The sequence below is a fragment of the Myodes glareolus genome, chromosome 2 (genome assembly GCF_982192425.1).
Source record: "Myodes glareolus chromosome 2, mMyoGla1.1, whole genome shotgun sequence".
Classification (NCBI taxonomy): domain Eukaryota; kingdom Metazoa; phylum Chordata; class Mammalia; order Rodentia; family Cricetidae; genus Myodes; species Myodes glareolus.
This window is the reverse complement of record NC_142027.1, coordinates 102,929,654-102,949,731: the sequence shown is the minus strand read 5'-3', so window position 1 is coordinate 102,949,731 and position 20,078 is coordinate 102,929,654. Positions and strand designations below refer to the sequence as shown.

The 20,078-nt window shown below is 50.2% G+C and overlaps 1 protein-coding gene across 1 annotated transcript in view; it reads left to right on the top strand.

Moving 5' to 3' along the window:
• Positions 1 to 20,078, top strand: part of Sdk1 (sidekick cell adhesion molecule 1) — a 944,655-nt gene that overhangs the window by 852,142 nt on the left and 72,435 nt on the right. The window contains exons 30-32 of the mRNA XM_087903322.1: positions 2,764 to 2,965; positions 12,445 to 12,548; positions 16,799 to 16,869. Coding sequence (XP_087759448.1) covers positions 2,764 to 2,965; positions 12,445 to 12,548; positions 16,799 to 16,869 — 377 coding nt within the window. The remainder of the gene's footprint in view (positions 1 to 2,763; positions 2,966 to 12,444; positions 12,549 to 16,798; positions 16,870 to 20,078) is intronic.

The following is a 20,078-nucleotide window of genomic DNA, read 5'->3' as shown; positions in this document are numbered from 1 at the left end:
TATGGGGTCCAGTCAGAACTCTGCAGAAGGGACATGTCAACTGTAGAAGGTGGGGCAGCCTGATCTTTGTAGGACAAAGATAATCTTAAAGCTTATAGGTACATCATCTAATGGTCATATAGCCCAGGCTGGCCTTGAACTCCAGATCCTCCTGCTTCTGCGTGTTACATGTGTATGCCATTACACCTGTCTTTACGGGGTGCAGGAGACCAAACCCACCCAGTCCTCATTCATGCTAGGTAAACACTAAACCCACCAAGCCACAGCCGCAACACGTTTGGGAAGGTACTGTCTCTGTCTTTCTGGAAGCTAACATATTGCCCCTCCTTGCAGGTGTGCATGTATTACCACTGAGTTCTCCCCAAAGGCTGACTGCCCTCCCGTTGGCCAGACACTTGTGCAGGGCTTCACTGGCACATCCCTTGTTGCCTCCATAACTCTGCCAGTGGATGCTCTTGCTGGGTCCTTTGGGGAAGGATGTGCTTGAACTCAGAGTAGTGATTTGACCTCAATGCCTACGGCACTAAGGGGAATCAGGATCCAAATGATGGGTGCTGGGAGGGTCCTACAGAGATTGGCAGCTGTAGCCTGCTCCCCAGAGACTTAGTAGTGTTCTCAAGAACTGATGGCATAGGCTTTGTTCAGGGACCCACAGGTAGACACCCTTAGCCCTTGCCTTCTTCCCCTGGCCATGCACTCCTTAGGGATGCCCAACACTATTTGTGTGTGTTATTGCATACATACTTGTGTGTGCATGTTCACATGTATACTTCTTTGTGTGAGTATGTATGTGCAAGTGGGTGTTTGTATGCGTGTGCAGTGTATACACATGTGCATGGGTTTGTGGGCTAAAGTGCAGCCTCGGGGGTCCCTTGAGACACTCTCTACCTTGTTCCTTGAGACGGGGTTTCTCAGTGGCCTGCCACTTGCTGATTTGGCTAGGCTAACTGGCCAGCGAGCCACAGGGATCCACCTGCCCCCATTTCCCCAGATTATAAGCACCACCCCTCTGGGATTCTTTTCACATGGATTCTGGGGATCCAACTCTGGTCCTCGTGCTTATAACCAGAATCACTTTACCAGCTGAGCTCTCTCTCCAACCCATGAACCCTTTGGGGGCAAAGGATGGGTAAGGAAGGTTTGCTGTGGCCCTTACAGGACTTGAGGTCCGCATGAGAACATATACATAGACACCCTTCTGTGGGTGGGCCAGCGTGGCCTGGTCATGCTGGCTTGTTGCCTAGGGCACAGGGCCACCATTCCCTGCCCATCCCCCAGTCACTTAGGTGTGGAGAACTTTGACTTCTGACCAGATTCGAGTACAAGACGTAGGGACAGGGAGCCTGAGCCATTTCCAGTGGCAGTGTGTCCATAGAAGGCCTTTGAAACTGGCCAGGGAGCCCAGCTCTTTCTCAGGCCTGCAGAAATCAAGCTTCCAGCCAGTGTGCACACTCCCAGCCAGGAGCCCTGATTGAGCCAGATCGAAGTGCCTCTCACATCCCTGTCACTGCGGGACCCACGATCGATGGCTGCTTTATTACACGCCACACATTTTAATCAGAATCAATAGTTGTCATGATAAACAATTAAACAATTATTTCTCCCTCTATGGAACCCTCTGTTGAAATCAATGGGGGACAGGAACACAGTGTCAGGCACATGGTACCCATTCAAGGCCAAGGCTGGTCCCAAGCACCCTTCATTCTAACCCCTCAGAAACCATTAGCAGCCCACAGGGATCCCCACCTGCTCTCACCTCCCACTTCCCGGGAGAACTCAGCAGATTCCTCTCATGTGTTAGACTCGGGTTAACTATAAAGAAAAAGAAATTAGGTTTTAAGGATGAGCTCAGCCCCCAAATCAGACAGTGTTCAAAGGAGGCTTGAGTCGTTAAGAAGATCGCCAGAGACGTCAGCTGTCATTCAGACATACTTGCCCTTCCCGGTAGGGGCTGGGGGCTCTGGAGGCACCCATTTCTGCCTGGTTCTGCTGTGCGAGCATGCCCTGCTGCTCAGTCAGACCTGATCTGGTACATCCAAAGTGAGCTGTAGGACAACCTCCTCTCCCAAACCTAGGACTCGCTTGCTTGTCTTTCTTTGTGTGCATGGCAGGGGAAGCACATGTGTACATGTGTTCACATGTGGGACTGCATGTGTGGGTGCATAAAGAAATCAGAGGTCCTGCCGGGTGGTAGTGATTCACGCCTTTAATCCCAGCACTTGGGAGGCAGAGGCAGACGGATCTCTGTGAGTTCAAGGCCAGCCTGGTCTACAAGAGCTAGTGCCAGGGCAGGTTCCTAGCTACACAGAGAAACCCTGTCTCGAGAAACCAAGAGGGGGAAAAAAAGAGAAAAATAAAAGAAATCAGAGATCCAGTCTTAGGTGTCGGCTTCCTTCCTCAGGTGCCAATCTACCCTGTTTCTTAAGACAGAGTGTCTCAATAGGACCTGGAACTCTCCCCTTAGGTGAGGCTGACTGGCCAGTAAGCCCCAGCTCTCTGCCTGTCTTTACCCTCTTCCCTAGCACCAGATTTAAAAGCATTCACCACCATGCACAGATTTTTATGTGGGATCTTGGGACTGAACTTGAGTCCTCAGCTTGTATGGCAAATACGTTAGCTGCCAGGCTAGACCAACTCCCTGGCCTCAGTACTTTCTTTTTCTGTGCCTGTCCCACACAACAACTCTCATGGGCAGGCATCAGGGAGCAGCAAGGAATGGTCAGTCCCTCATGAATCCCTGCTTTTCTCCTCTTCTGGTTGCAGAGAGGCCCGCGCCCCCCAGAGAGCTCCTGGTACCCCAGGCGGAAGTGACAGCACGTAGCCTCCGGCTCCAGTGGGTCCCTGGCAGCGATGGGGCCTCCCCCATCCGGTACTTCACTGTGCAGGTGCGAGAGCTGCCTGGTGGAGATTGGCAGACCTACTCCTCATCCATAAGCCACGAGGCCACAGCCTGCGCCGTGGAAAGGTACTGTGGGGTGGGGGTAGCATTCGGTTTTCATCTTTCAGAACCTGAGATCTTGGTCGCTTGTCTCCCTACTGTGACAAAATACCTCCTGGAAACAGCCTTTAAGGGAGGAAGGGTTTACTTTGGCTTGCGGTTTGAGGGTGCACGATCCATCATGGTGGTGATAGCATGGAGCAGAGTTTGAAGCATCTAGTTTTACTGCATCCCGCCAGGAAGCTCTTCACACCCTTCCTCATTCCAGGCCCCATCCCTGGAACGGTGCCACCCACACTCAGGGTAGATTTTAGCACCTAATCTCGATTAACCATCCTCTTGGGTTGACTCCAGGGTGATTTCAGAGTTTGTCCGTTGGCAGTCAGTGCTAACCGTCACACTGGGCTACTTCACTTGACATGATAGCTAACTGATTCCTCGTGGCCTTTCTTACATACTCAGGACTGATGTGTGTGACATGCCTCTCCTCCATCTCCCTGCCCCACCCCACTTGTACCCTTCTCCCCCACCCATGTCCCCGCTCCCTCTTCCTATCATGTGTGTTGTTACCCTCCCATTTGTTCACCCCAAAGTCTCCTTCCAGCCTCTCATGGACCCCTTCATGGGCCTCTCCCCATACTCACTCCCACACTTTACATGTGTGTAAAAGTTAGGAGCTAAGATTGAGCATGACAGAGAACATGTTGAAATACTAATGGAAAAAATTTAATTAATAAAAAACAATGTAAAGTAAAGGTATTGGAAGGAAAGGGCTCCTACTTCCCTAAGGACTCTGAGAGTTCCCACCATGGCCCCATCCAGCTCACATAACAAGAGTCTGTATGGCCAAGGAGATGCCCCCACTGAGAGCCAGCCCCCTGTCTCTGTTGACACTTCCCACACCAGGGACCCAGAATCTTTAGGGCCCTTTCAGATGTGCCACACCAAGGCCTGAGGACTTGGGAGACAAGAAGAATGGGGCTGAACCCAGGCTGTACCCCAGCATCCCTAAAAGTTGGTGCTGGGAAAGAGGCAGTAAGAAGGGGGTGGGTCCTAGAGGTAAAGGTCAGAGAGACACCCCTTCTCTTTGAGGTTAAATAGCCCCACCCCTTTGTCTTGCCCCTTGAAAGATAGAAATCACAGTCATGTTCTCCGTAGTCACTGAGTAGCCACAGACATTGTGTTTGGTAAGGAGAAGCCCCTGTTCAAACAGGTGGTTTCATGTGGTCCAGAGGAGGCCTATCAATTTCCTAACCAGCAAGAACCAGAATGGAAGCTGATCTCAGCGTCCTGAGAAGCTGCCATGGTGCCACCCCTAATAATCCCACCAGCGAGCCAAGTCTACTTTCCGTCTGCCTCATGAGATCTAGTGAAGAGACAAAGCTTGGCTGTGGAGAGCCAGAGGCCGCGGCCGTCTGCTCAAGTGACTGTGGTCCAGAGCACAGCATGAGGGTGGGGTGCGAGCGGCTGGCTTCGAGAGCACCTGTATAGTGGCTGTGGCTGTGGGACTGTTGATGGGGAATGTTAGACTTGCTCATGGGAAGATGGTGATGCACCTGCAGTGGGTGGTTCAGAAGGAAGCTGACCAGAAAGTCTCCTCAGAAGATGCAGCAGGCACCTTAGGGGAAAGAGCCTCGAGGTGGGAGGAAGAGCAGTAGACGGAAACGCGTGGTATATGGAGATCCGGACATGATGGAGCCCGAGGGGGAAGGAAAGGCTTGCTGTAAGTCTCAAGATGAGCTTAAGGAAGATGAGGGGGGGGGTGTGTGTGAGTGTGTGTGTGTTGGTCGGTCTGTCTGTCTGTCTGTCTGTCTGTCTGTCTGTCTGTGGGGAGACAGAGAATACAGCCTGGCGAGGGGTGGGTGCCAAAGAGACTCTTCAGAGAGCAGCCTTCATGGGGGCTGGCAGGAAGTTTCACGTCACAGGGTTTGGTCCATCGAAACCTATGTGATGAACAGCGTGGGAGATCCAGACACTGGTTAGGACCCTAGATCCAGGACACAGAACAGGAAGATTTTAATGCTCTGGACCATAGAAAGCCTCAGAGCACCGAGATCAAACCACCTCAGGGTGTGGGCTCTAGCCTTTTCAAAGTGGCCACACATTTGAGGGGTGCGCCTGGGTTCTAACAGGGGAGCTCCAGGTTCCCCTGGACCAACCTCAGGGGTAGTCTTGGAAAGGTGATTCAGACAGGATGGAGTCGTGGTGGGAGGGTGGTGCGAGAGGAGGGGGAGTTAATTAGAGCAAGTGAGGAAGCAGGAGTATGTTCTCAGGGCCAGGCAGCACAGCAGCAGCCTCCTCGTCCTCGCGTGGGATCTGTATTTCCATTTTCCCCTTCTCTGTGACTCCTCCAGGCTGAGCCATTCCAGGAAGGAGGCAGGCTTCTTGTGGAAGCCCGTTTTACCCAGAATTCAGTCTGTTATATGTAAATGTATAAGATCCAGGAATAGCCCAGTGGTGGTGGTGGTGGCAGCGGCGCAGGCCTTTAATCCCAGCACTCGGGGAGGCAGAAGCAGGTGGATCTCTGTGAGTTCGAGGTCACCTGGTCTACAGAGCTGGTTCCACGACAGCAAGGACTGTAACATAGAGAAATATTGTCTCCAAAATAAGATGCAGGAGTATGTATATACAGAGGTTTAAATGACCTTAAAGTTGAAAGGCTCTCTAGGAGAAAGGGCAGCAGTAATCTATGCATGCTGGCCAGGATGTGAGTCTCAGAGAAGTTGCCTCCACCTGACCTAGCATGAACCACTACTTCTCATTTTCTTGGCTCTCTGTTTAGGAGCCCTGAGCTGGCCCATCTGGAGTCAACAACCACTGCTGTCTTTACATTCTGTTTCAGAGTCCCAAGCAGGCTGACCTATTCTTTATGTCCTTTTGGGAGGGGGGCATGTTAGTCAGTCTCTCCAGGAGTTAGAGGCTACTCTGTCAGTCACTACCCTGACAGAGTAGCCTCTCCGAGAAGCAGAGCACTTAAAAGAAAGGAGGTGACATGGGGACTTTAGGAAGGGACAGAGATCAGGGACCACAGGAGGGCTGTGTACTGGCATTAGGATTCCCCTCTTCCATGGAACACCCACTTTCATAGGCAAAGTGCATCCAATCATAAAGCATTGTGTCCAAAGGAGAAGGGGTGATCACTTAAAAAGTAGTTTACCAACAAATTTGCTGATCCTTGAGTCACGTGAATCTTCAACTCTTCCTCTGTAGAATAATAGCAGTGCTGCTGTGCAAATCCAGGCGCTTTTGACTGGGGTATCACTCATAGGCTCCATAGTCTTCATTCTTCATGATGCAAGTAATAAAGTGTGTGTGTGTGTGTGTGTGTGTGTGTGTGTGTGTGTGTGTGTGTGTTGTCCTTTTTGGGATGCAACCCAGCACCTTGTGCATGCCGGATAAATGCTTTGAAATCTGTTAAGCAGCCCCTATCTGGACGATTCTAGAAAAGTACTCTACCACTGAGCCACACCCTCCCCCCTCACTGGGGGATTCTAGGCAGGGGCTCTACCACTGAACCATGGCCCCAGCCCCTCACTGGGGGATTCTAGGCAAGCACTGTGCCACTGAGCTGCACCCCAGCCTACTTTTTACTTTTTAAGACAGAATCTCACAGGTGGTCCAGGCCACTCTTCAACTTAAGTTACTCTGTAGCCCAGTGTTATATAGTTTGGTTTCTGTTGCAGGAATAAAATACTGGCCAGACCAGACTTTTGGGGAGGGAAGGGTTTGCCTTAGCTTATAGTTTATATGTTGCCTATCACCAAGGAAAGTCAGGGCTGGAGCTCAAGGAAGAAACTAGGAGGCAGAAACTATGGAGGAACAGTACCTACTGTCTTGCTTCTCTGAGCTTACCTAGCTACCTTTCTTCAGGCCTACCTGCCCAGGGAAGATACGATCCACAGTGGACTGGACCCTCCCAACATCAAGTAGCAACTAGAAAAATACCCTATAATGTAACTGTTTATTTTCTGCCTGCCAATTCCCAAATAAACACTTTGAGGCTTAATATTTATTATAAATGTTTGGCTGATGGCTCAGGCTTATCACTAGCTAGCTCTTACATTTAAATTAGCCCATTTCTATTCATCTACGTATCTTCACATGGCCGTGACTTAGCAATGGTGCTCTGGCATGTTGCTCCTTGGACAGCTGCTGGCGTCTTTCAGACTCTACCCTTTTCCTGTATCTTTGCTTGAATTTTCCTCCTGGCTCTCTCCTGCCTTGTCATAGGCCAAAGCAGCTTTATTTATCAACCAATGAAAGCAATACATATTTACAGCATACAAAAAGACATCCCACATTACTATAACATGTTCACAGGCCAATATGATGGTGACAAATCCTTGGTTAGGCTCTCTCTTTCCGGGTATGTTTAGGTTTGACAATAACTATTCCATACAGACAAGCCTTGAAATTTGATCCTTCTTGAGTAGATCCCGAATATACAACATTAGACCTAGCTGAATAGTTAAAAGGTCATTTCAGTGCCTTATGGATAACTAGGTAAAAGCAATGGGTAGTGTTCAAAATGTTCAGGATCTATGCAACTTACATTCTAATGAAAATGAACCAATAAATATATAGATCTACTTATGCTTCTGAAACCCAGAATTTAGCCCTGAGGGAGGGACACCAAACTGCTGTGTCTTGCCCGCACCCACAACTCTTTCCAAAGTACTTTGGCAGTGAAGGTAAAACTTGCATGCTGTGAGCATCCACAGTGAGCATCCAAAGGACTAGCTCACACTGGATGGTGTGAGCCTGGCTCCTGAGTTGGTAGAGCAGTGGGCATAATAGAGTTTTTGAAAGGTCGCTGTGCTATGGAGTTGCCTCGTCTCCCAAATGTTGGCTGCTTAGAAATAAGAGCTGAAGCTCAAAACTGTGTCTTAAGCCTGTTCAGTGTCTGAGTTTGGAAGGTGAGGTGTACAGAATGTGCAAAGGGCCACCAATAGAAGCTGCCTAGAGAGGCAGGGAAAGAGAACCTTCCAGAAGAGCAAAGAGAAAGTAGCGTTTATGCATTGTCTGCTGTGTGCCAAGATCGTTAGATCCCTGATGGTGATTCAATGTTCACAAATGATCTTGGGGACTCTGATCTCCATTTTTACAGGTGCACAAAGTGAGATCATAAAAATCAAACGACTCAGCCCTAGCTGGTAATGACGGAGCTAAATTTCAATTCTGCTTGGCCAGCTCCACAGCAGAGGCTTAGGCTGTCCTGGAAGAGTAGAGAGGGGGTGGGGGAATTCGATGGACAGGTCTTTCTTTATCGGGGAGCCCTTGAGATTGGCCTTGATGCCCGATTGACCCTGGCGGGATAGAGGCATGGGTTGGGAAGGGTAGAGGGTATGGGTTGGGATTGAGGTGGGAGCAGCTATGGTCAGAGGCAAGATCTGTAGGAGTGGGCAGCGGGGCCAGAGGCGTTTGCACACAGGATGCTAGTGAGTTACTTAGAGCCAGGGTTGGCTCCCCGACACCCTGTATTTCACCTGTCATTTACTTCCAGGTGTCCTTGGTGAATGAAGTCCCAGGAGATCCTGGTCTACCACAGGCTTCTGTTTCCCACCCTCCTTCACACTCTACCTCATTTGTCTCTGAGCTGGTCTGGTCTGTCCAGCCACAGGCCACATATTACCTACAGCACACTGCTCTCTGTTGAACAGGGCTCCCAAGGCAGGCAGGGCAGTGGAGAAAGTGTCCTTCGGGAGCAGAGTCCCCGTAGGCCTCTTAAGGGACACTAACTGCTTACTCTGTGTGCTGAATGTGGTCTCAGCTCACTCCAGTCTACATGCAGGGCTTGTGTCCTGCTTTTTCTGGTTTTATTTCAAATTTTACTTTAAAGTGTTTTACATTTTTCTTGAGAAGTTTGTGCATATATACGAGCATATATGACCATGTCTATACTTCAAGTTCCCTCAAAATCCCCCATAACATAATCCCTACAACGTGTATGTGTGTGTGTGTGTGTGTGTGTGTGTGTGTGTGTGTGTGTAAAAAGAGAGAGAGAGAGAGAGAGAGAGCTCCCACTAAGTCTATTTGGAGCTATCAATATGTGCATTGACATGGGGCCATCCACTGGAGCATGGGAATCCCACCAGTGACCACATTCTCAAAAAAAAAAAAAATCCTCTCCAGGGACTTCAATAACCCTCGTCTGGCTTTTGAGACACCTGCATACATGTGGGGTGTGTGTGTGTGTGTGTGTGTGTGTGTGTGTGTGTGTGTGTGTGTAAAATAAATCTTTGAGCGGAAGAGATGGCTCCGTGGTTAAGAGCACTTACTGCCCTTGCAGAAGACCCAGGTTCAGTTCCCAGCACCCATATCAGGTGGTTCTCAACTTTCTGTAATTCTAGTTCTTGGGGATCTGACATCTTCTTCTGGTTTCCATGGCATCTGCATGCACATGGTACATATAAGCATGCACAGGCACACACACACACACACACACACACACACACACACACACACATCAAACAAACAAAGAAACAAACAAACAAACCCTCCTTTCCCCTCCGGCCCCAGCAACTATGTACTGTAGCTCCACAGTAGAGTGTGGGTGACGCCAGAGATTGACCCCGTGTGGATGATCCCTGATATTATGAGTTCGTGAACAGCCACGTCATGGCCAGGAGGCTTCATTTCGTGGCGCTCTTAAGTGCTTCTTGCTTCCTCTTTCACGATGTTCGCTGAGCCCTCGGGAAGGAGATTGGTGTAGATGCCCAGTGTAGGGCTGAACACTCAGTCTGTTACTTTCAGTACTTGACAAGTTATTCCCTGCCCCATATTGCTGCAGCCCACTGCCAAGAAGAGGAAGCTTCTCTGGCCAGGGCGCAGAGAAGCCCAAGCCTGTGGGTGTGAACACAAATATTTAAGAGACACTTTGAGAGCGTGACCAGTTAGGAAAATAACAACAATAGTAACAACAACAAGAATATATCCCAGGGCCCATGACCTCCTCAGCGACATGGCTTTTGAACAGGATTATATTATCAGACATAAAATCCCCCTTGAGGAGCAGACCTCCAATCCAGCCAGAGAGGGCTGAGTCGCCCCACTACAGTTGTGCCACTACTGTACAGTGGGCACATGGTGCCTCGCAGGTCAGTACTGCAGTATGTGGTAGGTGCCCCTTCTACCTCCCCAAGAGGGTTTGGAGCAGCAGTGTCACCATGATGCATTCATTTCCTTAGCCGAGTGTTACTGACCATCTCCAGGTGCCTAGCATGGCTCTCCATGGCTCTCCATGCTAGAGCGGCAGGACTCCCTCAGGCCACCCTGGCCTCCTCTTTAGAGATGTAGAGCGCCAGTGTGGCCGTGATAACAAAAGACCAAGGCTGTGACTCAGTCGGCAGAGCGCTTGCCTAGCATGCACAAGGCTCTGGGTTCCAACCCCAACACCACACAGAGCCTGATGTGGTGATACATGCCTGCCATCCAGTTCTTAGAAATGGAGACAGGAGGATCAGGAATTCAAAGTCACCTTCAGGGACATAGTAAATTCGAAAGGAAGGAAGGAAGGAAGAGAAGAGGGGAGGAACAGGACAACAGAGATCTGGGATCATGTGATGGGCACTCACTTTAGCTGTTGAAGATAATACCTAAGAAATAAGAATGCTAACAACTCTTTCCACTGAGCGCCTAGTGAGCTGCTCCTGAGGGCCTCATCTGCTTTGATTCTCAGGACAGCTTCTTGATGTCTGTCTATCAGATCCCCAGACAAGGACCTGTCTGCAAGGTGGCTCTTCCAAGCATGTCTAGGGCTGAGGAACTGAAAAGTATACTTCAGAGCCCACATTTTTAGGGACCCCATGCTGCCCTCCACACCAGAGAGGTGAAGCAGGCAGTTAACTCAAAGGTGGACCATTCAGCATCTGAGACTGGGAAGTGACAGGGGACAATAGGCGTTTATCCCTGAGACTAGACACAGTAGCTTCTGGAAAGCCGGAACAGGTGGACGTGGTTTATTTGAGCTAAACAAAAGCTGTCCCCAGAAACCACAGCAAAGATCATCCTAGGCAGTGGGCCTTCAAGGGGCTTCTCAGTTAAGCCGTGTTAAATCAACCAAGACCAGATTCTCCTGGTTGCTGCTGGCGAGGCCAGGCCTGTAGGGGTCTAGAAATTGGCAAAGCCAGATTATTCCCAGGGCTTTGAGTGGAACATCCCTTGGGCTTTGGAGAAATGCTGTAATCCAGTGTGTCCAGAGGCAAAGGAACACAGAGGTAGCTGACTGTCATGGTGTCTATGCAAAATGACAGCTCTCTCCTCAAGGGATAAGAGAATTTATTCTGGAGTCAACACACGTGACCGTAGTCCAGGAACACAGATCCAGGCTGCCCTGTGTTCCAACATGGTAACAAGTCTGTGGGGTTTTTATAATAACAACAGAGAAAGCCCTAAGTCAGGGTGATTTAGAATACACTGGTGGAAACCATAGGTAGGTGAGTTACAGTGGAGCAGGGGAATCTCTGTGCCGGCTTCAGACGCTGGCTGGGGACATTCCTAGCCTTCAGGTTGGTGGAAGCCAGAGATCTGCTTGTAGCTTCTGAACGGATTTGTCTAAAAGTCACATGGAAGTTAAGTCGGACACGGAGGTGGGCATAAATGGCTGTCTAGAGCGCTAATGGGAGCCCAATGTAACTCACTCCCAATGTGAAACCTTCTGCAGATTCTGACTAGTTAAGCAGCCTTGTAGAAATACTTCTTTACCTTTCTCTCTCTCTCTCTCTCTCTCTCTCTCTCTCTCTCTCTCTCCTTCCTTCTTTCTCCCCGTTCCCATACACCCATCCCCCTTCCTGGAAACTTTAGTCTGTGGCAGTTTCTGAAACTGATTCTCGGTTTTCTAAAAAACAGAGCCCACCTTGGAAGCCAGAGTTTCCCTGCTGGCCCATTTCCAGCCTGTGAAGTGGTGCACTGATGATCCCACCTGGGAACTTGTCCCTAGTGCAAGCTGGACAGGGCTTGCTCGCCCTCAGTGTAGCATGGGCTCAGCACCTGGAAGGGGGAAGGATCCTATGGTCATGCCTGACTGGGGTGGGGCAGAGACATTGGTGAATCCAAAGAAGTTGGCCAGCCAGAATAGAGCCCTGACAGGAGCCCTAGGGAGAAGTGAGGGACAGCTTCACTCTGGATATGTTAGAGCTAGAAGGTAGATCTTTTCAGTTCTTCCCCTAGAGCCCAATCCAGTTCTGCCCTTCCATCCTGGGCCCAGGCAAGCAGTAACTTACTGTGTAGCATCTTATTAAAGAGACATTGAAAGTCCCTGGAACAAGACTTTCTCACTGATGTGTCCCTCCGTGAAACCGTCTCACCCTGAGAATCATGGCAGACTAGGAGACCCTGAAAGGCCCTGGTAGCTATTTCTAAGGAGTGGTTCCATCCTTCCTGGTGGCAGGGTAACCCAACTTCTGTTTCCAGGGCAGGAGAGACATCTGTCTGCCACCCCAATCCCACGATTTCCTAGTTACAACCCAGACAGGACTGTAGTCACTGATTTCTATATTCCATTACAGGCTGAGACCTTTCACCTCCTACAAGCTACGTCTGAAGGCCACCAATGACATCGGGGACAGTGACTTCAGTGTGGAAACAGAAGCCGTGACCACACTGCAAGATGGTGAGCCAAAGCCAGCCCAATACAACCCCGCCCCACAGCTCTGCAGAGGCCGGAGGGTACCTTCCTCCCGGAAAGAGGCCCTGCTCCAGTCTTGAGCAGAGAGAGGAGGTCACCAGGGAGGGGTGACAAGCAGCAGCAGTCCATTAGTAACTGACAGCCTGGGGTGTTCCTACACACCCCACGGTCATAAATCAAGGTCCCCCCGGAGAGTTTCCAGATGGAATAGAACTCCTTTCCATTGGCTTCCAAAACCCCCTCCTCCATTAGAAATTGAATAATTAATGGGGTTCGTTAAAAATAAATGTCGTTGGGGAAGCTGGGTGCAAGCCAGTTCAGATCTGCCCCCCCACCCCCACCCCAAGCACCAGGTGGTTTCTTCACCGGCTTCTGACCTTGGAGGCACTGGGCCTGAAGATACCCCATCCTGGGTCTGGGAGGAAGTACAGTGAACCTGTGAGGCAGCTCCAGCAGACACAGTCGTAGACTGACAAGTGGGGTGGGAGAAGATGGATACCGGGCAACTCCCAGCTCAGCCTCAGAGCCAGGCACTTAGTTCAGCCACCAGGGCTTTGCGATAACTCCCAGAAAACCCTGTCTCTTCCATTTAACGCTCCAGTGAGGTGGTTTCCAAATGGACTAAGTCCCCGCTGCCTCGCCCTGTGACCCCACATCATGTGACCGCCCCCACACACACATACACACGCTTTTCTGAGCCCAGAAGTTTAACTTCTACCACACAGAGTTTCAGGGCACCTCGAGGACTAGCCAGCCCAGGGGTGGAGGTGAACCATTTCCAGCTTCTCAACCATACTCAGATATTGATGCAAAAACAAAATAAAACAAACAAACAAAAACAAAACAAAGAACAGGTCTCCCCCCCACCCCCGCAACAGGAATGGGAGACACTTTACTTAGGAGTCAAATATGAGTGATCATGGCCCAGTGAAACACAGATTCGAGTCACCCCAAATACTGCCATGTTCTAACACGTTAGCAATTCCACAGTGTTTACAGTGGCAGAAATGAGAACATTTTAAATCAAGAACAATTTTGAAGACATTGGTGGGAATACCGGGTAGGCGAGTTAGTCATCTCCGCTTTAGACTTCAGACTTGTCCAATGATATCTTTTAGTCTTTGGGTGGGTGAAGTGAGGGGTCTATTTGTATATTCCAAAAGGACTTAAGTCCTGAGGTGTCAGTCGGCACACAATAGTAGGCAGTACGTGGCTATTTAGGGGCTAAGATGGCCCAAGACAGTTCAGCTCGTCAACGTTCAATTAGGGTTGCAGTCCTAATGGGCTGTTAGCCAGCCTTGAAGAATGGTTAATGTAAATGCAGCTCCCCCTCCCCATCAGGAACTTAAGTTACCGCAGAGAACTGGGCTGCAAACCCAGCATCCCCCACTGGTACCTGAGGAGTAGGCCTCTAAGCTCCCCTGAGTCCCTGGAGAAACCGGTCCAGGGCCCTCATCCGGAGAGGTGTTCAGATCCAGATCAGCAGAGCTCAGGGAAAAAGCTATGGCGTCATCCAAGTAGCGAGGTGGCCCAAAGTGCCTGGCAGGAGGCTCGGAAGACCACCCAGAAGCAAAACCCTTCCTTTCACTGCTAAGGATAAGTGGAGGGAGAATGTCATCAATGATCTCACTTAAAAGTGAGGGCTTACAGGCAGGAGAGATGGGTCAGTGGGTAGCGTGCTGGCTGCTCAAGCATGAGGACCTGAGTTCAAACCCCCAGTGCCCATGTAAAATGCCTAGCGATACTTGTGACCCCAGCTGGGGGTTTGAGGAAAGATCCCAGGGGTTAGTTAGCCAGCCAGCCTGGCCAAAGTGGGGACTCTTGATATTCAGCAAAAGCCCCTCAAAACTAAGGTCGAGAACAGCAGAAAGATCCAACTCTAATTCCCAGCCTCCACATGCTCCCCCAAGGACCAGCATAGAGATATAAACATATACACACATGCATGGAACCTTGGTACACAAACAGACAAAAAGTGGCGTGGAACAAGGGTAGAAAGTCAGCATCAAATGAAAACTTAAAAAAAAAAAAAGACCTGCTCATTTCTCATTTTTATCTTGCATCAGACACAAGGGGAGAGAATATTCGCAATGGTGCGCTAATTCTTAGAAGAAAGAGCCAGACACCCAGCAAGCTGCTGTCATTGTTGGGTTATCTCTGACAAACAGGGAGCAAGGGTGCCTGACAGGCTCCTGAGACCTCAGGGAATAGGCCCTTTCTGAACCGCTATTTAAGGAACTCTCTGGGCTCCCCAGGCCCCTTCTCAACCCTTTGATATTCAAATGCAGCTTTTGAGGCCCCTATCTCATCATCTCCCTTGTCTGAGACTTGCAATTTCCCTTTGTGGTTGGATTTGCATTGTGTTTGTGGCCCTTTGTCTCCCTCTGTGAGGTGGAGATTGACTGGCAAGACCAGCCCTACCTTCGCTGGAGAGAGGGGGCCTTTGATGACTGATTAACATTTCTTCCTTACTATGCTAGGGATAGAACCCCAGGCCTTGCAGGTGCTCACCCCAGCCTCTCACTGGGGGATTCTAGGCAGGGGCTCTACCACTGAGCCACACCCCAGCCCCTCACTGGGGGATTCTAGGCAGGAGCTCTATCACTGAGCCACACCTCAGTCCCTCACTGGGGGATACTAGGCAGGTGCTCTACCTCTGAGCCATACCCCAGCCCCTCACTGAGGAATTTTAGGCAGGTGCTCTACCACTGAGCCACACCCCAGTCATTGGGCTTTTTTTTTTTTTGACATAGAGCTTTAGTCCTGATCCAGGCTGTTCTTGAGTTTGTAATAATCTCCCTACCTGTGCCTTCCAAGTCCCCAGGATCCAAACATGATTCCACATTTTTTTTCTTTGCTTTTTTCTTTTCTTTTCTTTCTTTCTTCCTTCTTTTTTCCTTCCTTCCTTCATTTCTTCTTTTTTCTTAATGGCAGTTGTATGAGCTTCAAGGTTTATGTATGTATGTGGGCTCAGCACCCAGACAGCTAGAACAACCACTGTCTTGGGCAAGATAGATTTTTGTTGTTATTCAGGTTGTTTTTTTTTTTTAAAGTGCATTCAAGTTTTTCCTACATTGCATGTATGTCTGTATGAAGGTGCCAGATACTCTGGAACTGGAGTTTCAGACAGTTGTGAGCTGCCTTGTGGGTGCTGAGGATTGAATTTGGGTCCGCTGGAAGAGCAGTCAATGCTCTTGACTTCTGAGCCACCTCTCCAGCCCCCACATTTTCTCATTAGGCTGGTATTTATCGGCTGCACAGGGTTCCTGTGCAGTCCACATTGACTACAGACTACTAGAAGGTTTTCTGCTAGAGCGGTGGCTCTCAACCTTCCTAACACTGTGACCCTTTAGTACAGTTCCTCATGTTGTGGTGACTCCCCCCCCCAACCATGAAGTTATTTTCATTGCTACTTTGTAAGTGTTATTTTGCTGTTATGAATTGTTATGTAAATATGTGTGTTTTCCAATAGTCTTAGGCTGCCCCTGTGAAAGAATTGGTTAACCCACAAAGGAGTCATGACCCACAGGTTGAGAACCCCTGTTCTAGAGGGTGTCGCTGGGGTCCACCTGTGTGACTGAGGATAGAGGGCCTGAATGATTCAGAGGAGACTCAGACAGGGGCAAACCTAGGATGTAAAGTAGACAGAGCCTGGTATATTCATGTGAAGTGATGGGACATGACCAGTCCTGTCCCCTCCAGAGACTTATTGAGCAGGCTCTTGTTGGCACACAGCCACAGCCAAGGAGACACAGAGAGGTCAGTTTAGTACACAAGAGAAGACCACGTGACCCGGAGAGGGCACCTGATCTATGACAAGGGTTCGTCATTGGTCCCAAAGCAGGCTTGTCCATGACAGGGGTCATACCAGCCTTGTCCTTCCAGAGACCAGAGCAAAGCCACTGCAGCTTCCTGGCTTTACATGCTGGGTGGCCAGTAGCAACCTCATCTCTACCAATAGTCACTTAGTGTCTCAAGCTAAGAGCACCGTGACGTCACTGTGACCACCTGGCCTGCTCACAGCAAACCACTAACACCTAGGATCTCATAAAATGCTATCTGACCCCCTTTCCCAAAGACTTGGAGGCCCAGGAAGGGTCTTGGGCAGGAGCTCACAGGGTGCTGCAGGTGGCCTGAGAGGACCCACAGAAGGGAGGGAAGGCACCTCACACTGAAGGGTGACTGATGCCCAAAAGAACCATTCTAACTACTTCCTTCCATCTGCTGCCCTGCAGTTCCGGGAGAGCCTCCAGGATCTGTCTCAGCCACACCGCACACTACATCCTCGGTTCTGATCCAGTGGCAGGTAAGAACCAGGGGGACCTCACTTATTTCTGAAGCACGCCTTTGTTCCATGGTTCGGTCAACCAGGACAGCTATACAGAGCCTGCATGCAAGCCACACCCATGCCAAGTGTGTGACAGTACCTGATGAAGCAACCGGGCTGAGTTAGAGCCACTGGCCCAGGGCTGGAACTCATCCAGGCCCAGCCCAGAGGAAACTATGCTCAGCTCTCCAGGGCTGCAGCCTGCCCTCTGACCAATGGGCTCACAGAGCACCGGAATGAGCAAAGGGGCGGAGCTTCTGGCCAGTGAGGGAGCCTCCAGATGCCAGAACTGAGACTGTCCTGCTAAAGAGTGAGAGGTCCTAAGGCCTTGAAGGAGGACAGATAATGGGCTGTGTGCAGGGAGCCACTGGAAGGCCTGGCTAGCCCAAGTTCGGCTGCTGTGAGTTGGGGATGGAGAAGGTGGACCAGGTGGCCTGAGACTCTTCCTTGGGGCTGATGGTGTTGTCAAGAGGAATAGGAGGTGCCAGTGTGAATGCAGAGATAAAAGCACCTCAGTGACTCTGGGTTGGTCAGACTTTCATCATGTGGCAAAATAACCTGGGGGGAAGGCGGGGAAACAACACAAGAGAGGAGGACTTCTTGAAACATCTCAGTTTCAGTGAATTGCAGGTTGTCGTGAAACTCATCATAAAAATTAACTTACATGACGGGGGAGTGGGTACCTGCTGGGTGGCAGGCGCTTACCTCTCAAAGTAGAGGGCCAGGGCCAGGACTCACCTCTCAGAGGCACCCGCAGATACCTGGGCAATGAATGAGCAAGGCCCGCTGGGCCGAATGGCATGAGAGCTGTGTGGCCCCCACCTTGGCTCAAGCATCATGGACAATGCAGCACAGACACCTCGGAGTGCTGGAGCCTGGGGCCTGCACTAAGAAAAACAGGACCAGGCAGCCAGAGGATCCACCTTGCACCCAAAGTGCCTGAACCACCCAGCTAGTGTCATGGCCGGGGGCTCCTGGGGAATCCTGATCCCCCAGTGCACCATGTTGTCTCTTGTCTCATGTTTTATCTTGCCTTAGTTCCTTTCCTCCTTGCTGAGACAAAATATCTGGTAAGAAGCAAGTTAAGGGGTTGGGGAAAGTTTTTTAGGCTCACAGTTTGAGAGTCCAACCCTCATGGTGGGGGAGGCGTGGCAGCAAGCGCCTGATGGTCACATGACACCCACAGTCAGGAAGCAGAGAGGGATGGATGCTGGGGCTCAGCTTGCCATCTCCTTGCTCAGTCTGGGACCCCAGCCCATGGATGATACCTATTGGGACCACCTTCCTACTTCACTTAACCTAATCTAGAAATTTCCACATAGACAAGCCTAGAGATCTGCTTCCTATGTGATTTTAGATCCTGTCAAGTCGACAGCCAATATCAGGGGCTCTCTTCCGTATGGGAGGGACAGAGAAGAGCCCTTCAGCAGCAAAGGTCTCTGCCGAGAATATAACATCGTCCCTCACTGTCAGAGTCACCATCCAGCGACAGGTGCCTTTCAAGGTGACAAAAAGATATTTCCGAATGCTTTCTTGTGACACTGGCAGTTCACTGCTGTGCCCTCAGCTTTCTCTGGCTTCACCAGCATGTAGGGGACAGGACAGAACAAGAAGGGGTCAGTCTGGGCTCTCATCTGCCCTACAGAGTCAAGGAGCCGTCCACAACAAATAACAAAGGACCTTGACCTTGGCATGCCAGAGGCCACTGTGACCCCAGAGGGCTCTCTGGATCCAGCTATTTCCTCAAACAAGCAGGTGTCATGGATGCTTGATCTCTGATCTCACACATCCTTATTCCCTAGGGGCTCTGCTTCAGCCCTGACTTTCTTTCGAGACTGTGCTGGGAGGCCAGAAACATTCTAAGCAGAAATTCAAAGTCCTGGATGCTATGTCTCTCACCCTCCACAAACACACAGGGGAAAGGGGAGAAAGGGCTGGTTTTTTTTTTGTTGGATGGGACTGTAGCTTCACACAGCCCCTGCAGCAGCCCAAGGAGGTCCCTTACACTTTTAGGAACCTTGACTCACATAAAGCCAGGCCCTTGTTTTCAGTGCAGAAGAGAATTTCAGGACGAGCCCGTATGAAGCAGAGTTAGAATCTATTAAAAGTAGAAACAAAAGGGCTAGGCCAAGAGTAAGATGTGCCTGAGTGAGCACAGCTTCCTGAAGGAGAACCCCGCCACAGGGTCTTCCCTGTGACTCCATTTTGGAAGCTTCCAGAATTTCAATACTTAGCAAGTTTCTAAGGGACCCTCCCCTTCCCTACCTCTGTCCCCCTCTTTGATAATTGAGACCATGAGGGGCATCCGGAGATGCCTTGTTTGAGTTGTATAGGCTGGTAGAGTGAAAGCAGCCACTGAAACTGTGCAAGGGGCTTAGAGCCTGGTGTTTGTTTGTTTTTGTTTTGTTTTGTTTTTCCTGACAGTGGGGTTTCTGGAGAGACGCCTGGAAAACTGAAGGTTCCATCTGAGAGGGGAGAAGGGCCGTCGGTAGATGTATCTTCATCGGTTCTCAGCTAGTGAAAGGGTTCAGCAGACTCTGGGGCGAGGGACTTCTTTCTCTCCTCACGCCCGTCCTTTTCCCTGCCTTTTCTGTACTGCCTCCACTCCTACCGCGCCAGGTTCTACTAGAAAATTAGTGCCTTATTTGTAGACGTGGCAGCTGGCCTGCCAATAATGCGGTGCACATCTTTTCCATACAGGCAGCGCGTGCATACAGGCAGCGCGGGCGGGGTGCATCGCATCCCCTCTGAATAAAGTCGCTGTGGCCTGGAGACGCTGCCAGTCCCAGTTCATAAAGGCACAGGTGTCAGGTCTCTTCCATGGCTGCCGGACAGCCTGTGAAGTGGCGTGGAGCCGCACCAAAGGAACTTGGCATATGTGCCCATCAGCTGTGCCCTCCAGCGCCCAACTGAACAAACGGATTCCAAAAAGCCCAGAGCACGAGGTGGCCAGTCCAGTGTATTGTAGAAATAAACGCCTGTCAACTAGCGGGCAATTGAAACACAATTAAAATTATGCGTAATTTAGGAAATCAGAGACTGGAACGAAGAAAGAAGAGCTGCGTTTAAATATAGGTTCTCGTTCCCCGGGAAGCAGCTCACCTATAACTTTCGTGTTTTTAGCAATGTGCTGAAAAATAATGTTTTTTTTTTAAAGGCTATGGTCCTTCATCAATGCCTTTCTGGAG